Genomic DNA, 23,558 nt, shown 5'->3' with positions numbered 1-23,558 from the left:
TTAATCTATACTTTTACGATATGAGAAGTTAACTTGAATGAAATTACGCACTCTGACGTTTCTAAAAGTTTGATGTTCATTTACAATCATTCAAAACCACAAATACAGGGCACCTTCATATTCAGATACCTTCCTTTATCTTCTAAAGCTAATTTGAAACTTTTAACATCTCTAAATTTTACGTAACTGTACTTTACTTTTGTCCAAAATTGTGTGTTTTTTAAAAATTGACGATAATAGAGCAATTCTGCTTGCAGATTTGTGTTTAGGGCGAGCAACTCTAATAAGGATCACCCAGTGGATATTGCAGAATAGAAAATAAATATCTTTTTGTTGAACAGTGTTATAGGCAGCATCTTTATCACTTCTCGGTATAGCACTGTACAAATACCCTTAACGTATAGATGTCGTTTGCAGAGATCGTGGACGTATACGTTAAAAAAATAAGGAGATAAACGAGGATTGCACGATAGAGAAGGGAGTTAACTAACGCTGAGTGAGCGGTATTACGTACTAGTGGGGCAGTGAGGATGGCTCACGGTGGGAAGAGGAGGAAAGAATACGAAAGAAAGAAAATGTTAAAAGTAGAGGAAGACGGTTAGAATAATGGCGGGCACAAAAGTAGTGTTTCGTGACGTTTTTTTCACAATGGCTTGAAATTAAATTGCTTGCAAATTGTGCAAGAATATCGCAAAGTATATTCTTGAGGTTACTTTTTCTCAATTTCCAATGACGGCTATCTTTGCGAACTTTACTATCGTCACTGTGCTCGATTCTCTTAGGTCGCCATATTACTGTGCCGTGCCGTGTAGTATCGTACTGTGTCGTGGACGTTATTACTTTCGTACCAAGGCCCTAGAAATATGTTAAAGTAATTCGATATATCATTGCATTTAGCGAGAATCGAAAATAAGATCAGCGGATATGGTTTGTACAGATTTGTTCGATTAATTTATAGCAAATGAGTGAATCGAAGCGTCGATTCGATTGACATGAGGTGCATTTATGGAAGACGGTCGATTGTTTATTCCGAAATATAAAATAAGAGGAGAAGAAGATCTGTAATTGTTATCCTAAAGTGATCATACGGATACGTGTATCGCTTATTTATAATTATGTATCTGCTGTACGTATACATATATTGTCTGTTTACGACCATGTGTCCGTTTGAAAATACATCGATATAAAAGGTAGTTGTGACAAAACGTTCATCACAAAGAAGATTATGTCTTGGAAAACGAAAATTGTCTGCCGCCGACACATCTTTTATGGCGAGCATCTTCGTAGAAGCACACTGACCGAAGTCTTCTTTCGATTCGTCCGCGCATAGTTGATGTGGATGGACTTTTTAAGAGAGAAGAAAAAAGTCAAAGGGATATCCCTAATTAATTTATCCCTGTATCAGGGAAAACGAGGGAGTAACGACAAGGGCGTTGCGAACACTCGATGCACGACACTTCCTACTTAAGGTGTGTACTTGATGTACTATGTAGGTATTAGTAGTAGCTACATTTCTCTCTCTCTCTCTCCCTTTTTCCTTCTCCCCCCCTCTCTCTCACTCTTTCGTGCGCTCGCGCGTGTACATCACACTCAGGTACACTGTACACCTCTCCTTTTCTGCTTTCCTGCTTTCCTCCAGTTTGATTTTTCAAACATATGCAATCTCATGTGTTGCTTTCGATAATATACGCTATTTCATTTATTCATTATTTTATATTTTATACGGTCGCCTAAAAATCGATGAACTAACGTTATAAGACGGTGTTTTTTTTTATACTCGATCGATGTAAAGAAGAAAAATTGATTGGCATTCGTGTCATGTTCAAGGAAATTGTGTTGGTTTCTTAAAAGACGGATAGAAATTCAAACAAAGTTGGGTACTCTTTAAGAAAACACTTTATAGTCGTTTGAAAAACTTATTGAACCAGTACTATGTAAACTTTGTTGAAGAATTAGGATAACTGTGTACTGTATATATATATATATATGTTTGCGTTAATACAGCGAAATAACGTAACTTCAGAGAAAACAGCCGAATGCATTCTTAGTTTCTTATCGTACGCTTATCATAATAATCGCGAGCGTAAATATTAAACAATGTCGAACCGTTTCGTTTATCAGGGCTGTGAATCGGTCGGCATAATTCAAAAAATGAGCAAATAATTCGTACACCGAGTAGATTCTATTCGAAAGCACAAGATTAAAAGGAAAAAAAACTTTTACCCTATGCTATAATTTTATGTAGATATAAACGCTAGTGAGAGAAATGTATTCTGAACGCGCAAAAAACACATATCCAATACGAATGGTAAAACAGAAAAGGACAGCAGAATCTTTCATGTTGGCTACCGCAATGAAAAAATTTCTATCTTTTATACGTAAAACTACGCGATGTTTTCGGTTAATCTCGATGGCCGACGAAACGATGATATCTGCGGCGTTCTAAAATACGATAAGGTTCAGTGGTAGGATAAAGAGAAAATCAAGCCGTTTAAAAACATTGGACGTGTTTGATCGTTCTACATATGTAAAATAGGTTATACGATTTGTTATTTTAACTCCTGCTGAGATCGAAAAATCTGTTTTTGTTGGAATAGTCGATATCAGAGGAGGAACACCGTTATTTTTGTCTTTAATGTTTAATGTGTAGTTACATTTTGTAGTTAACCTCGCTGTGCTATAGAATTACAAGATAATCAAGTTAAATTCGAAACAGTTTTCCTTTTTCTCGTGTAATGGAGGATAAGTAAATCAAGCGAGACAATGAAAGATATTTCTTTTTCTTTTTTTTTTTTTTTTTTTTGGTATTATTATTTCGACCTGAGTAAATTATATCAAGAAAGTATGTCGCGTTACAGAGAAAGTAGAATGGTTCGCTGCTCAGCCGTACTATGTGCGCGCGCCTATATACGTAGGTATGTACATATACGTGTGTACATTAATTCCAATATATATAGTACACTTTAGGAACGAAAAGCATACGACTGATAAGACAACTTTCATACGTTGTAAATATGCGGAGAAATTTTGGAAAAGCAGCTTGTTCTATATATATAACGACGTGGAATCGAATACGATCGAACTCTCGATTATGGCAAATAGTATTGCCAATGTTTTTCACTTTGCCAACTTAAGGTACTTTGGTAATACGAATGTACAATGACGCTAAATTATCGGTTGTTTTCAGGAAACGGCACAATGGCTGAGGACCGAAATAATTCCCAACGATTGGTTAGGCAGGCGCACACGGTACGTAATACCAAACGATCGTGCCAAACTTCGATTCGGTTTATTTTAGTGAGCGAAGCTGGGAAACGCGCACTTTCCAGACATAGCGCGAGGGTGGGAAGGGAAGAAATTGAAAGGATCGAGTCACTGAGCGCTTTTCCAAGCGCTTCTTCGCTATCAACATCTTTTACTTCATGCTTTCACACTCATTAACTTTTGCTGCCACTTAACATGTCTTAATGTTTTTAAATTAGCAACTCGCCCGCCTGTCGTTACTTTCTACCGCGTTTTTCTTTTCGATACGCGTTTCTATTTCTTTTTCCTTCTTTTGCTTCACCGATTCTTCCTTTTCCTTCGAATTATGCCTTGTTCTCGCATTGTTCCTTGTTATAACGAAAAAAACGATCTGTCGCGAGCAACATCAACGCCAATGCCTTCTTCTTATAATTGCATCAGTTGTTGATCGGTAAGATCGGTAGATTCCTCTTTCGCTGTTCGTTTCTCCTGCTTTCTGTGTTTTTCTCTACCTTTCTTCTCTTTTCTTTCTTCTTATCCACCGATACCAGAACACACGTCTATAAAGGGGGAGAAAGAGCAAGGAGCGGGAGTTAAAAAGGGGATTGCACAGTGTTCGATCGTTTCGATATCTTGAAAACAAACTAAAGTAAAATCGTTAAGAATGACTTGTATGCCTATGTATGCGGGCAGGATTCGTCTCAAGTTCAAGGTCGAAGGAAGAAGAGAAAGAATAGAATTTCTTTTAGATAGAACACGGTTCGTCACCGCCTCCAGTATCGACGCTTCCGACAGGATCGGGTGGCGGTGTCGGGACAATCGCTAGTGCGATAGCAACAACGGGAGGCGTTCAACGGTACGATTCGCCACCTAGAGGCCCAAGAACGTTATTGCTGCGCCGCGGAGAAAATGGTTTTGGCTTTACCCTCCGTCATTTTATCGTTTACCCACCGGAGTCCTGTTGCGTAAGTATTCGTTTAAAATTGTGACTCGATTCGACACGTTCTCGCCTTTGATAGAAAATGAATTTCCATTAGATGCTACCAGGACACGAACGAACGAGGATAGACGAGCCGATGGATACGATATTCGTGAAACAGGTACGCGGAAATTCGCCAGCAGCCGAAGCAGGTTTACGTACAGGGGATAGGGTCGTTTCCGTCGACGGAAGACCAACGCGCGGTGAGCAATACGCGAAAGTAGTTCAACGTATCCAGCAGGCGGGTCCCTGGCTACGACTTCTCGTGGTCTCCAAAGAGGACGATATCTTGCAAAGATATTTCGGTGAAACTGCTCACAATCCTGAAACCAATCAACGACCGCGTCTTCGTTCTCCGGAGAGAAGTGGACACAGGCAACGCAGATCGGTCAGTATGATTCCCAGTTTGTCGCCAAGAACCAGACAGTCTTGGGTTTGTCCCGCACGAAGCTCAATGCCGACACCGCTATGTCAAGATCAAGATTCACCTCGGCAGCTGATCGACGACAGTGTAGGAATCATCGATAAACATCAGCAACAATTGCAACGAAACATAGCTAAATCGAACATTTTTGTTGGAACCCTGACGAGAATACATGAAAATATCGCAAGCGCTGGCACTTTACTACCCGGTGAACGGCAATCGATAGATACGAAAAATGGTACTTCTTCTCTGCCTTCGTCTCCTGGACCTGAAAAAAAGGTAAATGATAAATTTCCGATACTTCCGCAAGGACTTCAAATCGTATCGAAGCGAGCGAAACAGTTCGAGTCAGGGCGATTATTAAGCGACGACGATGAACCGACCGGTGATCGAATCAGCCTCTACAAAAGCGAACTGTCGAGATTATCGACTAAGCATAGCGTGCCGAACGTTGCCGTTAGAAGAAGGGAATTTGAATCGAAAGCCGAAGCTCAAGAACCGAGAAGAATACCACCTGTGCCAACCAGGGAAACCAAATCCTTGGATAGTGGTAAGTTTTCGCACTTGTTTCTTCCTTCTTTCTGTTTTGCTAATCGAAAGATACGTTTATCGTGGGATTACGAATAAAATGACGTAATTCTTTCATTATTGTACACTCTTAATATACTACTGTGAATATCCAGGTAGCGGATTAAAAGGCAACAGAATAATACCTGTAGGCAGCAAACATATCCACTGTGAACCGCCGGGCAACTATAACTCGTTAGAAGGTAGAAGAGAGAGTCGATTTAGTTAAATGTTGTGTTTGTGCCGGTGTATTTCTCTTCTCTCACTCGTTCTCTAATTTACTGATTCACCCATCTCTTTGATCCTTCTCCGCCCTTTTGTCTCAGTCTTACTTCCATACGTACACACGTCCTTCCTTCCTCTCTCTATTTCTCTCTCTCTCTCTCTCTCTCTCTACCTCTCTCTCTATTGTTTTTGTACCGTTCCAGTGTCCGTCGCACAGCTTTTAATGTTGTGCTACTACATTGCTCTGGTCAAGCACGAGGTTTACTTGTTTCGTAGGCATACACGTTTTTGTACGTTCGACGTCATGATATTAAAAACTTACTAATAACTTGACACATTGTTTCGATTTCAAAAGTACTCTAATGTTTTGTTATTTTCGCATGATTTATATAGAGACACCCAATTCGAGAATCACAGACGGGGAAACAGTACGGCCGAGAATTCGTAGCAACAGTGCTGAATCATGGGAATCTACGAGTACAAGCAATTTGTTAAATACCGTTAGACTTCACTGGTTTCAACGACAGGACGATACCGAGCGAAAGCGAGATACGAACGGAAATGACAATAGTGTTTACGTTGATGCGACTAGTATATGTGATGGAAAGGAGAAAATCGTGGAGAAAGGGTCTAGAAGACAACAACAGGATGGTTACGCGCAAATCATCAAAGCTGAATCTGGTTAGTTTTTTTCCTATTATCTTATTTTCTTTTCCTTTCGTAAATTCGATGAAGTTACATCGTCTTAATTTGAAATAATCGATTAAAAGAGGTATAATTAATTAATGATTTTGGCTGATTCAAAGGTGTATTGCCATCGGATAACGATATGCACAATAACGAAGTTGTATTCAGGCGGCAAAAGAATACGCAGATTGGTATGTATTTGTATCTATGTTTATATTTGTATAAGTATCGAGTATCGATAAGTTTAACGAATCAACCCTGCTCACCAAAGAAATTTGCCTTCATTTGTTTTCTTTAGCAGACGAAGATCGTGCCACAAGAAGGGTATCCTACTTGAAAGCAACTTGGGGCGAACGAATCCATGTCGACAGTGATTTGGAACTAAGCGACTCGGAGCCTATTACCCATACTTCTAGAAGGTAAGTTGACGAGATCGCTGCCATCGTACATAGAAGCTTTTTTCTTTAGGTCTATCCACCTATGTTTCTTTCTCCTTCTCTCTGTCGTGTACGGGGTATAGCGTCTTTCTATGATGTTTGGGGTGTGGATCACTTGCCTGTCGTAGTATATCGTAGTTGATCATTCGCGAGTGTACATCAAGTTCTGCCTCCGTCCATATTTTCAGCATTCATAAGAGATGGCGGCTACCGCTACTTCCAAACGATATAGCATCGCTGCGTCGCATCTTCGAGGAAGTGACTCAATCGACGAGTTTAAACAAAAATATTAATCGGTGAGGATAGTACTATGCAGAACTGGAAAGAAGACTATCGGGATGACACAAGGGCAAGAGGGATAGTCTGCTAATTTCTCTCACCAGACGATACAAATTTTAGAGTAATACGCTGCAAGTGTATGAGATTAAGGGTGGACCTAACGTATTACGATCGATCGGGTGCCCGCATTCTTTCCGCTCGTTTTCTTTTCAATTCTGCACTGTACATGTTGAGAAAAATACAAAGATGGTGTATTCTGTTTTCGCAACCGTCTTGTCTTTTACCGCGTTTTCGTTATAAACGTGTCCTAAATACATGGTATATTTCCTCGTTACTGGTTGCGATTGAGCGCAACATATTAATACACTGATCGCTCGATTTAACTGCTTCGTTTCTAACAACAGTAATCACTAATCATTAACCATTCGTGTTTGTAGAAACGCGTATTAATTCCATCCCATACCTTCGCTGTATTTGTGTTTGTAGCTGGTACATATTGTTGGTTGGAAATAGAATTCTATGATCGATAGTGTTGGTAACGAAAGATGAAGGAAAAGAGAATCGCGTCGCCAAATTGTCCAAATGCATTCGCTCCTTTTGCTCTTTTCATTGTCATCGTCCCTTTCGCTCTTTTCGCTCTTTTCGCTAGTCTTATCGTGTACGATTAATATGGAAAAAGAATTGATCACGAGATTTCTTGATCAACTAGACAAATGTATGTCGGTAGTTATCGTATTAAAGAAAGTACGCTGGACTTTTTCAGTGGCAATTCTATTTGTACTGGCCGGGAAGCAGCGACTGGCATTATAAAAGACATCGGACAAGTGGAACGAGAGGGACCTTTACATGTCAAATTTACTGTACTTGATGGCAAGGTAATGATATACATATTATATATATATACAGGTTTACTGATTGTGATATGTGTAACAAGGTGCATTTAATAATCATGTCATTTCTTACGTTTTATTAAATTTCAGCGATCTTCCGATCGATCATGGAAACAGCTATGGGGTGTTCTTCGCGGACCGATTCTCTTCTTTTATAAGGATCGTCAAAATCAGGTATTCAACAAGCAATATGTATTTTCAAGTTGATCAAATTTAAGATTACAATCTATAAAATTTGTATATTATTATTATTTACTATTTACAGTCCTTGCCTATCCGCTTGGGATAGACCTTTGGCTTTACTTTTCTCTCTGATATAAATTTTTATATAAATGTAATATATATATATACACATTTGTTTTTGATTTTTTTTTTTTAGAGTCCTTCGTTATCCTGCGACAGCGAAAATGTAGCTCAAAGCGTAGATGTGAGATGTTCCCTCGTAGATATCGCGGAGGATTATACGAAACGTAAACACGTATTACGGTTAGCAAATCCGAACGCTGAAGTTTTGCTACAGACCGAAGACGCAGCGTCCATGGCGCTTTGGCTACGAGCTCTACATGAACATGCTGCTGCTGAAAAACCGTCCGTAAGTTAAGATGTTACAATCTGTAATCTTCATTTATTAAACTGTAGCCTTTGTAACAAGTCACTCAATCTTTAGTTTTGTTTTGTCTTGTATTTTAGGAAATTGCTCATAATAGTACTTTGAAGCAACAAGCTGTCCCGCAAACTCCAGGTCCCACCAGCAGTTCTTCAACCTGTCAAACAACCACGAACGCTAGTCCAATGACAATATCGACTGGTAGTGGTAGTGGTGGTCAGCGATTAAGCCCCCTTCCAGGACATAAAGGCATCAAGAAATTAACTTCGTTTAGGAACAGATCTCCGACTGGACAATCACCGATAAACAAGACTCGAAAACCGAGTCAAACGATCGATAGTTTGGTTTCTCCAAAGACCAAGACATGGAAGGGTAGAGTCGCAAAACAATTGCGGAGAATGCATGGACAAACGGGATCTCCTTCTTCACCAACAACGCAACTACCACCAGAAGGTGCTACGTTCAAAGTACCGCTTGAACTTTGTCCACCGGTAATTGCTTTCATCTCTCTCTATTATTTTATTATTCTTACTAAACTCATATTCTAATTGACTAAACTAAATTTTCTCGTTCTCGAATAGTCATCTTTCTCGGAATACGTGCCATTGATCGTTGAAATGTGCACGAGTATCGTCGAAGCGAGGGGTCTCGAAGTAGTCGGTATTTATAGAGTACCCGGTAACACTGCCGCTATTTCACATTTGACTGACAGCGTGAACAAAGGATTCGAAAATATCAATCTCCAGGTAAAAATATTACATCGTCACGCAGAACGATTATTCTATTGTTACATTACTGATTATTCGATTTATCTTGCTGCTTCTAGGATCCTAGATGGAGCGACGTAAACGTAATATCTTCTCTTCTGAAGTCGTTCTTTCGACAGCTCCCAGATTCGCTACTCACCGCGGAATTATACCCTATGTTTATCGATGCCGATAAAGTTGAGGATCCTCAAAGAAGAATGACAACGATAAGGAAGTTGCTCAGGGATCTTCCGGAACATCACTTTGAAACTCTCAAGTATTTGATGTTTCATTTAAAAAGAATAGTCGAACATAGCGAGGTTAATAAGATGGAGGCAAAGAATTTGGCCATTGTGTTTGGTCCAACATTAGTTAGAGCCAGTGGTTCCAGAGATAATATGGTTACTATGGTTACGGATATGTCGCATCAGTGTCGAATCGTTGAAAGTTTATTAAACAACGTATGTACCTAATCTATGATATTTTTAGTTCTGTTCATATAAACAAGGATGAAACGATGAAAGAGAAACACTCGACTGGAACATTGATGATTAAACGCCTGGTTATAGGTCGATTGGTTCTTTTCGGACGATGATTTGGACGATTTAAGTCGACTGAGCGTGAATCTCAGTCTTCCAGCTGACACTAGCGAGATCGAGACTACAACATCGAGTAATAATCATAATCTCTTGTTGAACAACATTCAGAAAGTCGAAGGTACGATTTATAAATGGTCTACTTTTGATTGTTATTCTTCGATATATTTGATTCTGCGTTGCAACGATACAATTTTCATATTTCTATACTTTAATTTCGTTTTAAATTTTGTATGAACGAAATAGGACGCGAAATGGCTTCTGCTAAGGACATTGTATCATCTATCATATCCGCTGCTAATCGTAAAATACAAAGAAGAAGAAAGTGTCAAGACGAGACGGATAACGAAACTCACGATGTCGATAAGGTTTGGTTTTATGTGAGAGATATAAATGTTTGACTGTACACGTACTTATATTTCATTTAATTAATTTCCACAACGAAATGGTGACGATTTGCTACGATTTACATTAACGTACACTTATGTAGACTAACGCATATTAACGCGTTCTAACTGTTGCAATATCGCGTTTGTTTCATATTTAGCTGAGGATGAAACAAGAAGCAGAAAACCTTCAAAATCGGCGAAGCATGGCATTGAACGAGAGGCAATGTTCGGTCAGTGAGATCGTTTTAATGCACGAAAGTCAGAATCAGTCGAATCGTTCCATCGATCGATGCGATCGGTCACCGACGCTTGATCAGACTGCGATTACTAGCGCAAGTATCGGTGGTTCCGATGTCATAGCTGATTGCACGATTAATAACCGTGATTGCACGTTAAACAGTCACGATGATGTTTCTTCGGAGAAATCGAACAGATATTTAAATCGTATGGTAGAGTCGGTTCCATCGATTCAACCGACTCATCGCTCGGCCGTCTCGTCGGCTTCAGAGTCTTCCCGACTCTCTAGCGAGACTGGCCTGAGCTGTTTCGATGCAAGTTCGACGCTTTCCAGCGCTTCGAACGACACCAAACAAAGCAATGACGAGGTTACGATAAGAACGTATGCTGGATTGAGCGCGTCTACTCAAGAACGTATACGAAGATTTGAACAGGAAACAAAGGCAATGTTACAGAGGGATCGGAATCGACAAAGACGCGAAGCTGAAAGGAGAGAAGAAGAGAGACGGAGAATCGAGATGGAATGGCAATTGGCTAAACGTGAAATGGAAAACGACGATCTGCTCGACAGTATAGTAGACACAACTGTGACAACACCTACTACTTATCTTTCGTCCACAACGAGACTTTCTAGTTTTAACGACAGGCTTGCCGATAAATCTTTCCTCGATATCGGTTCCCGATCGACTGCTCGAATGCCGTCTTTATCGATAGCTGTGCAGCAACAACCCACGCCCGTTAGACGAGTGTCGCAACTCGCAGACGAACCTGCTACGATTCTGCCCTCGGAGAACGTCTCCAACACTATCATAAAGAAATTGAAAACCGATTCAGAGGTAAGATTGCATCGATTTCGAATCTGATCGCAGTTCGATTACAATTGAAAGAACAAATATTTGCGATTATAACAAGACACCTGTTATTTTACCATTGTTACTGGTTTCTTGAAATTTATAGCAGTCACTGGAAAAATCTACGACGCTACCGCCAATTCGTTATGGCAGTTTGGATTCTCTGCACGAAACACACAACGTTTCTCAGTCGTCGCTTTCACCGACCAATCAACAACGGAAACCCCTTTCCAGTGATGTCTCGGACGATGGTTAGTATCGATGTAGCAACTATTTTCCTGTGATATTCGTATTGTGTCCATATCCTTGTTTTATTTTTTTAAACTGGAACCTAAACTGAAAGCTATAGTGTGAAGCTTGTCTTTGAATCTCCTGGGTGTATATTTTGTTGTTGGTTGATCCTCCTTATTCTTATTCTTAATTATCAAAATACGAACTAGTCGAAAGAAATGAATACGCGATACGTGCGCGATATCAATGTTGTCAAGTGTTCCGGCACTGACGATTATCATGAAACGTTAACTCTCATCCTATCTATGTATTTATTCTCTTTATATTTTTCTCTATCTAACGTTGCTTCTCCGACGCTCTTGGTGAGTGTAGCTGGATCTTGTTTCCTACAATGGACTCAGAAGATTCTGACCATTAACAAAAAGCTTTCTAGGTACTCTTTATTTGTTCTTTCTACTCTTTAAAAGATCTTTACGAGTAACCGTCCGATATTGCACGATAGATGCATACGGTTATTTTCTTTAACTTTATATCTTTCTACAGACGTTTCGAGGTTGTTGTTTCTCTTCTTTCCCTCTTTCTTTTTTCCATTACTTGCTCTTGTTCGATATTATAATATTTTCGCGAAAAGCCAACGATACAACCGGGTAACGATGGCACATTGCATTCTATGTAGATCAAAAGCACCTTGCTACGAAATTGTTTTTATTTTTTTTTTTTTTTTTTTCGTTTCGTGCATGCTAATACGTATAACTAGCTTTATCTCTATGAATATCGAATGTCAAGTTGATTAAGCTTGATCGATTAATCAGTTGTGCGCTATCGAGATAAGTTTCAACGTGCACACTGTGATTATCAATCTTATATTTTGTTTTTCTCGAATCAGACGTTGAAAGCTTTTTCTTCGCATCTGCATGTAACGTACTAAAGACGACAATGTCGAAAGAACAAAAAAAAAAAAAAAGAAAAGAAGAAAAAAAGAAAACAGGACTATTCGTCGGGTACCGCAGCTTGATCGCTTGCTCGCTGAATTGTTCGCTTTTGATCTTGGCGTTGAAACTGCCTCCTGCTCGTTCTTCGAACGAGTCTCACCTAAACTCTCGGTGTATTACCTACTATAGTATCTGTAATTAGATGTGACCGTGCAATATCTTAAATGTATAAAGTATCTTTATAATTTTTTCTATATTTCCCTTTCTATTTTTTCGTCTTTCTGGAACACGATAAAATCCTATTTACAATGTATGCGTGTTTGTTTGTTTGCGCGTGTGTGCGTGCGTGCGTGCGTGCATGCGTGCGTGTTTGCGCGAGTTCAATTAGGAATATTAAATACGAAAGAAGAGACGTGTAAAGCCGAGTGAAAAATCGCCGATACGAATACGCGATAGTCCGATACGAACCGAAAGAGTAGAGAGCAAAACAGCGAAACAAAAAGGTGGTGTCAAATGTCAAGAAAATTAAAGAGGAAATAGATTCTATGGAGGAAGGTATATTAGAGGTAGATCGATCTGTAATCGATTGGAAGATGAAGGAAAGAAGCCGAGAGGGTGTAAAAGCGTGGAAGAGGGGCAGGGGCAGACTCCTCGCTTTCGTGTTCGTTCGATGGTTTGCTCGTTTGTCACTGCCAGAAGCTGTTAGTACATGTTCTCGATGGGGTGTCGATTATGACGATGCGAATGCGTTGAACACTCTTAGGCAAACGGCAAATCCCGGTTTCTGGTGGTACATATCGTCTCACCTACATGGTACCGCAAGCCCCTCTGGTTCCGCCACGAAGACACCGGGCCCATCGTCAATGCCAATGCCCATGCCGATGTCAATACCAATGTCAATGCCAATATCAATGCCGATGTCAATGCCAATGCCAATGCCAATGCCAATGTCGATGCCGATGCCAGGGCGAATGCGAGTGCCAGGGTCAGTGTCAGTGTCAGACGCAGCCGACATCGATGTTGTGCAACGATCATCGACACCCATCGCATCCTCCTCGGGAGTATCACCGGCCTCGGAGCCCTCCGAATTCTCGGAGCCTATCGAGCCCGTCGAGCAGTCACCACCGCGAGGGGTGTCTTCGGGCTCAGGGGCCGGATTGTCTTCCAAGACTATAAACAGGTTTCTTCGAGGTAAATTACTTCGTCTGCCAATAGGAATACCAAGTCGTAAACTGCTCGACTATGGTTGTGACTCGCTCACACGAATGGCTTTACACTCTTTATTTCTGCTAAACGCACGTTAACATCTGTCATCTACTCCGAGTCTTATTTATCTTTATCGCTTTATCTCTGTCACTTTCGCTCATGACATCTTCGTCATTCGAACGCTCCGTTGGTTATCGCGATGGCTGGTTGTTTGTCTATCCGTCTGGCTGTCTGTCTATTATCCTTCTTTGCTTTCGATAAACGTACTTCTTATCGGTCAAAATCTCTATACTACGTACTACGATTGTTGCGCTCCTTTTTTTTTTTCTTTTCTTTTTTTTTTTGTTTTTCCTAATATTTCCAAGTTCTGGATTGTCGCTACTGGAAGAAGAAAGAAATTGCATTTTCTGTTATTCGATGCTTTCTCATCGCTGCACGATATTCTTTTCATTTGTTTCTTTGATTTCTATACACATTGAAGATGGCAAGATGGTTAATATTCAACGTTATTTGTGTTTTTGTCTCTCCTTCTCTTTTGTTTTATATCCTTTCTTCGTTCGTTCTTCTTCTTCTTCCCCTTATCTCCCTCCGTTCCCATCATCTCCTCTCCTTCTTTCCCTCGTTGTTTCCCTGCGTATCGTACTTTTGTTGCGTCTGCTCTTCGCTTCAATTAAGATTTGCTAATCGATCGAGGTATCATCGTGGTTTAATTGTATTCGACGCGACATGCCGAGGGGTAGCAGAAATCGAAGAAAATATCAAGATGAGAGTAGCGAAGGGTTAAACGGATATACGACAGTTTTTCATACCGACCGATCGTTATCAGTTGCTGGCAGTAATACCGCGTAGCAAGAACGACGATAGAAATGCAGTTTACGCAAATTGTGACTTGTAGTTGCTGTTTCATCCACGTAACGATGCCTTCCTAACGAACGGCTCAAGCTCGTTATCACGCTCGTTGTTTGCTGTTACGCGAACGACCATAATTTTATTTTGCGGTCGAGGACAATCACGACTATCGTTCGATGCTTTGTGTGTGTTTCTCGTTGAACCGTTCGCTTCCGATTTAATATACACAGGTATCATCACGATCGGTAAGATGGACGTGTTTCTATTAAAGCGAATCGATTGAATTGCAGGTAGCGATTTGCTGACCAGCTTGACGACCACGTTCGATCGTAAATGGAAGTCCCTGGTAAATTCGTCGAATCAAACGATTCGTGGATCCGCTACGGAGAATCTGTCTCTCAGCGACGAGGACGCTGCGATAACGCGAGACTCGCAAAACTTGCGAAATCAACGTGGAGGAGGAGGAGGGTTACGAGAAGAGAAAGAAGAACACAAAACAGCTTGTCCTCAATCATGCTCGATTGAAACTTATCGGGATCCGAGCCTCCATAAAACATCTATCGAAAAGCATCAATACGTTCGTCAAAAAAATGCAAGTATACACTCCAAGTCAAAGCGAATTAATGAAATTGAATAAAATTTAGCGTAATCGTATAGCATCCATAGCACATATGCGCAGGTATATTCACTTACTCATACCATTGGTTGTTTTACTCGTGCGCAGGATGCTCCGGAAAAGGATACGGATTCATCGGTAACAGAGAATAGCAGCGTCGATCGACCGGATAATACCGATATGCCGGATAACGATCGAAGCGCTAACGTACGAAAAAGGGTGGAACCGAAGCAAGAGCAATTGCGATCGAGCAAAGAAACAACGACCACGGCGACGGCGACGGCGACGGCGACGGTTTACGAAGCAAGTTTAGCAGCGAACGAACCGCAAGAATGCTGTAGGCACGAGAAGGAAACGTCGGTGTTAGCGCAAAATGGTGGTAAAGCGATCGACGATGTAAAAGATTTTCGACACGATGTCGATTCAGCGAATTATTCGAACAAGCTGGAAAAATTTGAAAGTCTGACGAATTCCGAAGTCAGATCGCGGCTGAAAAGATCCGAATCTTTAAATAAGAGATCTGAAAATACCTCGTCCAAGTTGAAGAGGTCCGAAAGTTTGAACAAACATTCTGTCGAGAGGCTCTCGTCCCCGACCAATGGCAAGTTGAAACGCTCTGAAAGTTTGAACAAGCATTCGGAAAGATCCGATTCTCCGAACAGTAAATTAAAGCGATCGGAGTCGCTGACAAAAACTGAGAAAACTGAGTGTAATATTAGCAAGAGACGACAATCCGTTAGAAAAGATAGTGCGACGAAATTAAAACGAAAAAACGGTATGCCCGAACGATCGATCAAGCGCAGGCACACTGTAGGCGGTACCAAGGATTTCGACAAAGTACATTGGTTGGATAATAAACTGCAAGTCGAGGCTGAGAGAGTGGTCAGAAACGAATATAGACCGAAGAAAAGCCAATTGAGAACAAGTTCTCCGGATTTAAGTACTGGTCGTATCGGTCTTACCGATACTAGTTTTCTCATCGAGGTCAGTTTTCGTGGCCCGAGTAACGTCGTTTTTAACGTGACTAACGCTCGTCCACAGTCTTTACCGGATACTAGCTTGACTTCTAAAGTGTTTAAAGTACCTCTGGAGAGTCACGTTTAACGAACACGACGTACAGCCTGTAAGGTAAGGGGCAACGAAGAAGAAGCAGGTGTCAAAGCGTATGAAACGAAAAGAAATTACCGTGAACGTCGATGTTTCGCTTATCGGCGAGCACCGAGACTCGACGTTTCTTTTTTTACATCGCAGCGTGTCAATTATTTACGTATCGTACTAGTAACTCGAGCGCGATTGTGTGCAATTTTTTGTACATATAACGTATATGTACATAGATTATATAGTGTGTAATTAAAAATTATAATTCTGAATGTTCTAGAAGTGGTATGCGTATGTGGCGCCATTTGGTGCGTATGTATATTCGCCACTCTTAATAGCGTTACGTAATATCGGATTAATATCGGAAGAAGCGTTGTAACCCATAGATTTTCTATTTCTTACAATTAGAGTAACCGAATGCGATATGATTATACACGTCGGCTGTGCGATGTCGGTCAATTTCATCGACATTTATCATCCTGTCTATACTATTTTAGACGTATGTATTTCCAGAATGGCAACGATTCGCTAATATACGTTGCTCATCTTCCCAGAACGAGTACTACTCGTTTCACCGATTATATACCCCTATACAGACTGGATTTGTTTGTACGTTTAACATGGACGCGAACGTGGTGGTATTTCTTTTATTTGATCAAACGTGGTTTTATTATCGAACGTAATCGATCGATAATAACCGTGAGATCATGTAAGGCAGCTTACGAGCCTGACAATCTTAGATTTATAAGATTTTCTTAGACTTGTAAATACTTATAGACACGAATGTAAGTACGTAACGAATGAAACTGTAGATCGGCGATAAAGCGATATTTATTTTAAATCCGTAACAATCGTGATACTATTATTTATTGAATATGTAAGATACCTTGGTAATTGGAACAGTAATGTATTATCTACGAGTACACGGTATCGAATTTGTAAATAAATCTTATATATTGCTAAATTAAAAACCAATCCAACTTGTTAATTAGTAGGTATTTTCAATCTTCACCCGCATAAACTTAAACGATATATGCATATACAGACAGTGTGAGGTTGATTCACGAAACTGCCTCTCATTTGGCGAAGCAAGTAAGAGAAGTAAAGTGAGCCGTAGTTAAATACGTTTAGAAGTGGTTTCGACGTGTGTTCGATCCAAACGAAGCGAATAAGTTAAATAATTGACAATCATTGACTCGCTCCGAACCAGTACATACCTTTGGAATCGCCAAATTTTTTCTCCAAAAAGAACGTAGATGGCGCGCGTAGTCTCACGTATCTATTTGCCTTCCATTTTCAAACTCGTTGTTGCACATTTCACATTGATTTTTCGATCGATCCAAGGAATATGAACGTAATACGAACCGAAACAGCTTTAAATGCACCAAGAAAACAACATGAGGCACGATTCCTGCAAGAATTCAATCATCCGTTAACGAAAGGTCGTACGTAGCGATTTTGTTACGAATACGTATAACCAGAGAGGAATTTCCTCTCCGATATAACCAATCATTTTTTCGCACGATTTTTTATCGATCCTTTCCTCTTTTTCATTTTTCTTCCATTTATCTTTCCGATATGTACGTATATCCTTGCAGATAGGAAATTTGACATGAAGACAAAGCGAAGGAGAACCAATTGGAAACCAACAGCTACCACTTCGAACAGCTATTCCGAAAGTCCGAAATTTCGTAATGCTCCAGTGCCATCTTCTTTATTAACCAGTACATCGCGTTATTGCGTTTCCAGGTAAGCCTCGAATGAAACGGTTCGAACGGTTCGTGATCAAATGATCGCATACGCTGTTCCTTATCGATAATGCTGTGTTCGGCCATTAGATCTGCAACAAAAACTACCACGGGTCCTAGTTCGAGCTTGCTCGAGTCTGCTTCCGGTGGTACAATTCTCGGTTAGTTCTTTCTCTTTTTTTTTTCTCTTTATTCACTTTCCGGATAATTATACATATAGATAATTAAATATAATTTGATTCGATCGAACAGCCATAACGACCGGCCGAGGTGATGCGAGATCGGAAGTAGGGATGGCCGCGTTGAATATCCGATGTCCACATTTGATTCTTTGTCAGATCAGCGATGCCCAGACTTATATTAACGCGTTAAGCAAATTGTATTTATTCGATCCAATGGAAGTAAGTGCTTTTCAATACATACATATTTCCATCTATCACCGTATTAGATTTAAAAAAGTTTCAGAGCTAAAATTAATTGAATTGATTCTTTGAACGAAATACTATGTGTAATCGACTCTGTTCAACCCTTTGATGATTGCGGTTTGAATATTGTAGGTTTTGATGCCGGACACGATATGCGAACGTACCACGGGGAAAAGTGCCCTTTACAATTCGATAATGGAAAAATTTCCTGAAGTAGAGCTAACGGCAATATCTCGTGTACACTTTAACGACACAGTCGGATTGGAACGAATCAAATCACTTTGCAACCCTGAATACTCCTCGGTGGAATTATTCGTTAAACAAAAGTAAACGTTACTTTCAGTGGATAATAATATATGTATCATCTTCCATTCTTCTTTACGCATCTGATAATGTATAACAAAAAGCGTAATAACGACAATATAAATCTGATACGTGGTGTTTTTTCGTCCAGTCGCGGGGAGACGTTACGATTATAGTAATCGACACCACGAGCAGGTCGATCCTCTTATTTCTTATGGGATAATAGGGGTGTTTGTTTTGGAATACAACTGTAGTCTACAGTTATATAATATGTATATATTTACGCCAGCTTACAATACTTGTTGCGTAGATAGGAATGGTTTGACTTTGTCGTGTCGGAAAGTACAGTAGTTGATCGACCCGAAGATATGAAGAGACGATTGGAAGATCAGTAGAATTGACTGTCCGAGGATCGATAGAACAGTAACAGACTCGTCTCGTACTATTAAGGAGGAAAGCTCGGAGTGGCTGTGCCCTTTTTGAACTAAGAACGCGGATTCGTTGTTCACACTTTTCGGTAGAAAAGCGAGGGTAACGATCCGCGATGCCCATTGGTTATAGCCAATATTAGTAAATAAAATACGAGGAGAAAGTCTCCTGCAGGTGTGGCTCATGGGTGTTCTTGTTAGTGAGAAAAACCAGCTATTTCGCTGGGCAAACATCCGCTTTCCCCGTAATTAGTAAGAGCGTGCGGTAAACCTAAGGACTGTTTAAAGGACCATCCATAAACCGAAAATACTTATGTGAATAGAAATTAAGCTAAAAAGATTCGGTTTATGGTGGTTTCTTGGGTTTATCGCGGGTCAGTGTAACGAGGTGTAGGCCTTGGCGGCCAGACCGCGAGGGACGTCGCACGAACCATCTCTTTGACGCATGATTACAGATATTACGCATTAGCCGCGGCTGCAGCACTAGTGAAATACGTCGAATACACTCAACGTATTATTTACACTCCAAAATCGATGAAAATCGAGTTTCAAGGATCACCGAACGCTACTATGATAGGTAATGGTGATTGTATCGATAGAAAGAACTAGTTGTAGAAGATATATATAATAGAAAATATTATTGTCTCCATACTCGTAGATTTGGAAAGCGCACAAAGCTTAGAGTTAGTCCAGTCGCAATGTGGTCGACGAAATATCAGTTTATTAGGTAGCTTGGATCGTTGTTTAACTCCAATGGGCAGGAAACTTTTACGCTCGAACATACTTCAACCCCCTTGTGAAGAACGCGTGATTCTCGAACGACAAGCCGCCGTTACCGAACTGGTATCCAACTCTTCGTTACGCGCGTTAATCCAGGTTCAAATTTTATTATTTCTTTCTGATATTCGATTTTATCATATCGTGCTGCTATTCAGCTTCAGTTTTTTCTTTCATTTTGAAACTTGTAGCCCATCATACGACGACTTTATGGCGCTGATAGACTTCTGACCTTATCGACGATGCCAGTTATGCACGAAAACAGCGTGCAAAATGCAGAGCACAATTTAAATTACGTTTTATTATTGAAAAATTTATTAGACGTCATACCCGAACTTGGGAAGATATTATTAGCTGGTGAGAGTGACCTCCTGCGCAGAATTCAAAAGGTTCGTCCAAATTTCCCACCCTGTCTTATCATCGTACGTACGCGTATCGTTGTTATCCTCTCTATTTTTTTTATCACCCTTTAGAAACTGGAAAGAGTCGAATTTCGATTAATGCGAGAAAAGATCGTCGAAACTATACATCCAGATGCGAGATCGGTAACTGGATACACATCTTCGAATATGCAACGTTGCTTTGCTATCAAAGCTGGAATTAGCGATCTGTTGGATGTCGCTCGACAAACCTATTGCGAATTAATCGATGATATGAAAAGTTAGTACATAAAATTATATTCACATCCTAAAAAAAAAAGAAAAGAAATAAGAGACCTTTATATGTAAAATGACCCACTCGTGGTCCTTTTCTTCCGGTAGCTATGGTGGAAAATTTGGCATCCAAACACAAATTAACTTTGTCTCTAAACTGTAACGCTTCTCTGGGCTATCATATTCAAGCGATATTGCCGCGAAGTTTAAATACTGAAAACTTTGATCTACCATCCGAATTCATAGAGGTAGATATATATATTTTCAAGTATTTTTATTACATAGCAGTTTTGAACGATAACATATAATATAATGAGAATATAATCGGATGATGATGTAACACTTAGGTACGCAAGAATAAACGAACGTATACGATGACTACCAATGCGCTTGTAACATTGAGTCAACAATGTACAATCGCATGTGAGGAATTGCACTTAATGAGTAACGTGTAGGTATCGAACGATCGAAAAAGAATTTTTACGCTAGTTAATCTGCGATGAATTTTCAATGCGTTATATATGCGTAATGAAATACATTATTTTTCTATAAACAGACTTCTCGGTAACTTGCTACAAAATATTCGAGAATACATTGGTAGTATGTTCCAATTGAATGCAGATGTCGCAGAGCTGGACCTGATAACATCCATTGCTCAAGTCAGTTCTCTTCAGACATATACGAGACCATTGTTTGGATCCAAATTGGAATTAGTCGAATCAAGACATCCAATAATGGATGTCTTTAATCTGGATGGTCCCATACCTAATGACGTTGTAATTTCTTTCACTTCGATATACATACACATGTACCGATTGCTAGAAATGTCTACCTTATGATTACCTTTCTTATTCTCTTTCACGTTACAGAATGCATCGATACCTCGAAATCTATGTGTAATTTCTGGACCTAATATGAGTGGCAAGTCGACTTATCTTAAACAAATTGTTTTGTTGCATATAATGGCACAAATTGGTTGTTTTGTACCAGCCAAGAAAGCGATGTTTCGCATCACAGACCTCATATTCTGTAAGATAGCCATCCGCGATGATATCGAATGCAACGCTTCCACGTTTGCTCTCGAAGTAAATAGTACTACTTCAATGTCAAATGCATTTATATACTTTTTCTAATTCCTCTAAACTATCAATTTTTTATCATGTAGATGAAAGAAGCTCAGTATATTTTACGTTGTGTTACGTCAAGATCGCTCATCGTTTTGGACGAGTTATGTAAGGGTACTGCTATCGAAGAAGGCGCTTCGATCGCTTGGGCCATATGCGAAAAACTTCTGAATACAACTGCTTTTATTTTTGCTGCAACTCATTTTTCTTATCTAACGAAATTAGCAGATCTATACTATAATGTGACAAAGTATGGTTCTTTTCCATATGGATATAGTATCGATAAGTCTCTCTCTTTCTCTCTCATACTTTACTTACTTACTCTAGAAATATGTAATTATCTTTCTTCGACTTTTTCATAAAATAGCATCTTAAATTATCATATTTCAGTCTACATTTTGAAACGACAAACGTTCGAGGACAAGAAATTGATAATTGCTCCCACCGATTAACCTATACTCATCGATTAAAATCCGGTCTGGCGGCATATTCTGACGATTATGGCATTCTTCTAGCTGAATTATCTGGTTTGCCAAAGGCAGTTACGGAAAAGGCACGAAGATATGGTTCTGAACGAGTGGTATTTATCGGCTGTTAATTCCTATCGTATCATTACTATTACTATTACTTTCTCTCTCTCTCTTTCTCCTCTCTATTACTATTGTTCCTATTGTGCAAAAGTATGATTATTTCTGGTAGGTTACGGATCAAGTCACAGCGAAATCGAATGTATGGGGAAGAACATGTTATAGCATTCTAGTTAGGTTGTACGAGCTTTTAGAGACTGAAAAGTTTCATCAGGAGCAAGTGATCTCGCTTATCCGGCGCTTCGTAAATCTTTGGAAACATCAAGATTACAAAGACACTGTACAAGAAGAAAAGAAAACGACAAATGAAAATAACATCAACACACAGAAAAGCAACGAAAAGGATATCGGCACACAGAAAAACAATGAAAATGAATACGTAGAAGATATCGTATCCAACAGAACGAATATCATATATTCTGGAAAAAATGAAACGGAACGACACGATACCTATGAAACTGCAATTTGTACAAATACCAGATCGAAAGAGATTCCTCTTGCCTTATCTATTAGCGCAGGTACCGATATCTCGATGAAGGCACATCAGATACAAAGTGAAACTCTTAATTTTGAGAACGATTCGTCCAGCATAAAACATAACCAGTATTACATGTCGTCGAATCGCTCGTTCGATTCGATCGATCCTACATCTTCTTATTTAGTACCAACTGAGAATATTTCGAACAAATCTGATAAAATTTCGTTATCGTCGGATTATGTAAAATTTCATAAACAGTTTCTGGAAGCCTGTGCTTCTACAAGTCCTATTATCGATAAAACTATTCCATCTCCATCGTTTATTCCATCGAACGAGTTATCATCAGTATCGATGTCAATGATCGAAAAATCAACATCGCAATTGTTCGAATGTTGTCTCTCGGATGATGATTTCGAACTACCCGATGTTTCTTGCACCTCAGTTCTTACAAATTCAAGTCAATTGACGATTAACGGAACTTAAGTGGCTAGGTCCAAAGTTATCATTTATCTTATTTTCCTTGATACACGTTAGAAGTACATTCATAATATTATGGTAAGCGATATTATTCATTTCGTTTTACTTTATGTATACTCCCTTATTTTTTTCTAGTTTTCTTTTAGAAATAGCGCTATCAAACGTATTAGTCTAATGTCAGCTCAGACATGTCTATAGACTAAATGATTAAAAGCACTAGGATTCACGCATTTGTCTCATTCTTTCCTTTATTCTTATCCCATTTTCTCACTCTTTATATTCGCAAAATTATTTGCTTTTACATTCGAAACCTTCTTACTCTCACGCTTCCTTTTCCTCTTTTCACCTTCTTCCTTCGCTACTCGAACCTTCCACGTCCTTTTGTAGCATTCTTTTTTCTTTTCTTCTCCTCCATTCCTTTTCCCACCTGTTATTCTTTATTCTTTCCTCTTACCATCAAATTATTACA

General features: G+C 39.6%; 2 protein-coding genes across 14 annotated transcripts; both read left to right on the top strand.

The window, feature by feature from the left end:
- The first annotated feature begins 389 nt into the window (after positions 1 to 389).
- On the top strand, positions 390 to 17,077 carry Rhogap19d (Rho GTPase activating protein at 19D). 13 transcript variants are annotated; one of them, XM_072017186.1, is made up of 22 exons: positions 405 to 871; positions 959 to 1,469; positions 3,188 to 3,249; positions 3,993 to 4,208; positions 4,281 to 5,196; positions 5,330 to 5,416; positions 5,832 to 6,119; positions 6,245 to 6,316; positions 6,424 to 6,544; positions 6,751 to 6,858; positions 7,605 to 7,716; positions 7,822 to 7,905; positions 8,111 to 8,323; positions 8,422 to 8,829; positions 8,920 to 9,084; positions 9,165 to 9,545; positions 9,654 to 9,801; positions 9,927 to 10,060; positions 10,228 to 11,142; positions 11,264 to 11,408; positions 14,666 to 14,967; positions 15,100 to 17,077. In XM_072017186.1, the coding sequence occupies exons 3-22, from the start codon at positions 3,199 to 3,201 to the stop codon at positions 16,093 to 16,095; spliced, it is 5,862 nt and encodes a 1,953-aa protein (XP_071873287.1). In that variant the 5' UTR covers positions 405 to 871; positions 959 to 1,469; positions 3,188 to 3,198; the 3' UTR covers positions 16,096 to 17,077. The 13 variants fall into 13 exon arrangements, with proteins under 13 accessions (XP_071873299.1, XP_071873290.1, XP_071873287.1 ...); XM_072017187.1 differs by having other exon boundaries at positions 405 to 1,126; positions 1,220 to 1,469; XM_072017198.1 differs by lacking the exon at positions 15,100 to 17,077 and adding an exon at positions 13,084 to 13,511 and having other exon boundaries at positions 390 to 1,469; positions 14,666 to 14,794.
- Positions 17,078 to 17,146: 69 nt separating this feature from the next.
- Positions 17,147 to 23,373, top strand: LOC139994490 (mutS protein homolog 4). The gene is made up of 16 exons (XM_072017199.1): positions 17,147 to 17,534; positions 17,688 to 17,838; positions 17,928 to 17,998; positions 18,090 to 18,238; positions 18,395 to 18,588; positions 19,449 to 19,570; positions 19,652 to 19,869; positions 19,962 to 20,159; positions 20,244 to 20,430; positions 20,532 to 20,671; positions 20,771 to 20,874; positions 20,980 to 21,199; positions 21,293 to 21,508; positions 21,589 to 21,797; positions 21,938 to 22,127; positions 22,247 to 23,373. Exons 1-16 carry the CDS (start codon positions 17,438 to 17,440, stop codon positions 23,093 to 23,095), a joined length of 3,315 nt encoding a protein of 1,104 aa, XP_071873300.1. The 5' UTR covers positions 17,147 to 17,437; the 3' UTR covers positions 23,096 to 23,373.
- Positions 23,374 to 23,558: the final 185 nt, after the last annotated feature.

This window comes from Bombus fervidus, chromosome 14, assembly GCF_041682495.2.
Source record: "Bombus fervidus isolate BK054 chromosome 14, iyBomFerv1, whole genome shotgun sequence".
NCBI classification, from domain to species: Eukaryota; Metazoa; Arthropoda; class Insecta; order Hymenoptera; family Apidae; genus Bombus; species Bombus fervidus.
Note: the sequence above shows the minus strand (reverse complement) of the source record. Positions and strands in the feature narration are given on the sequence as shown.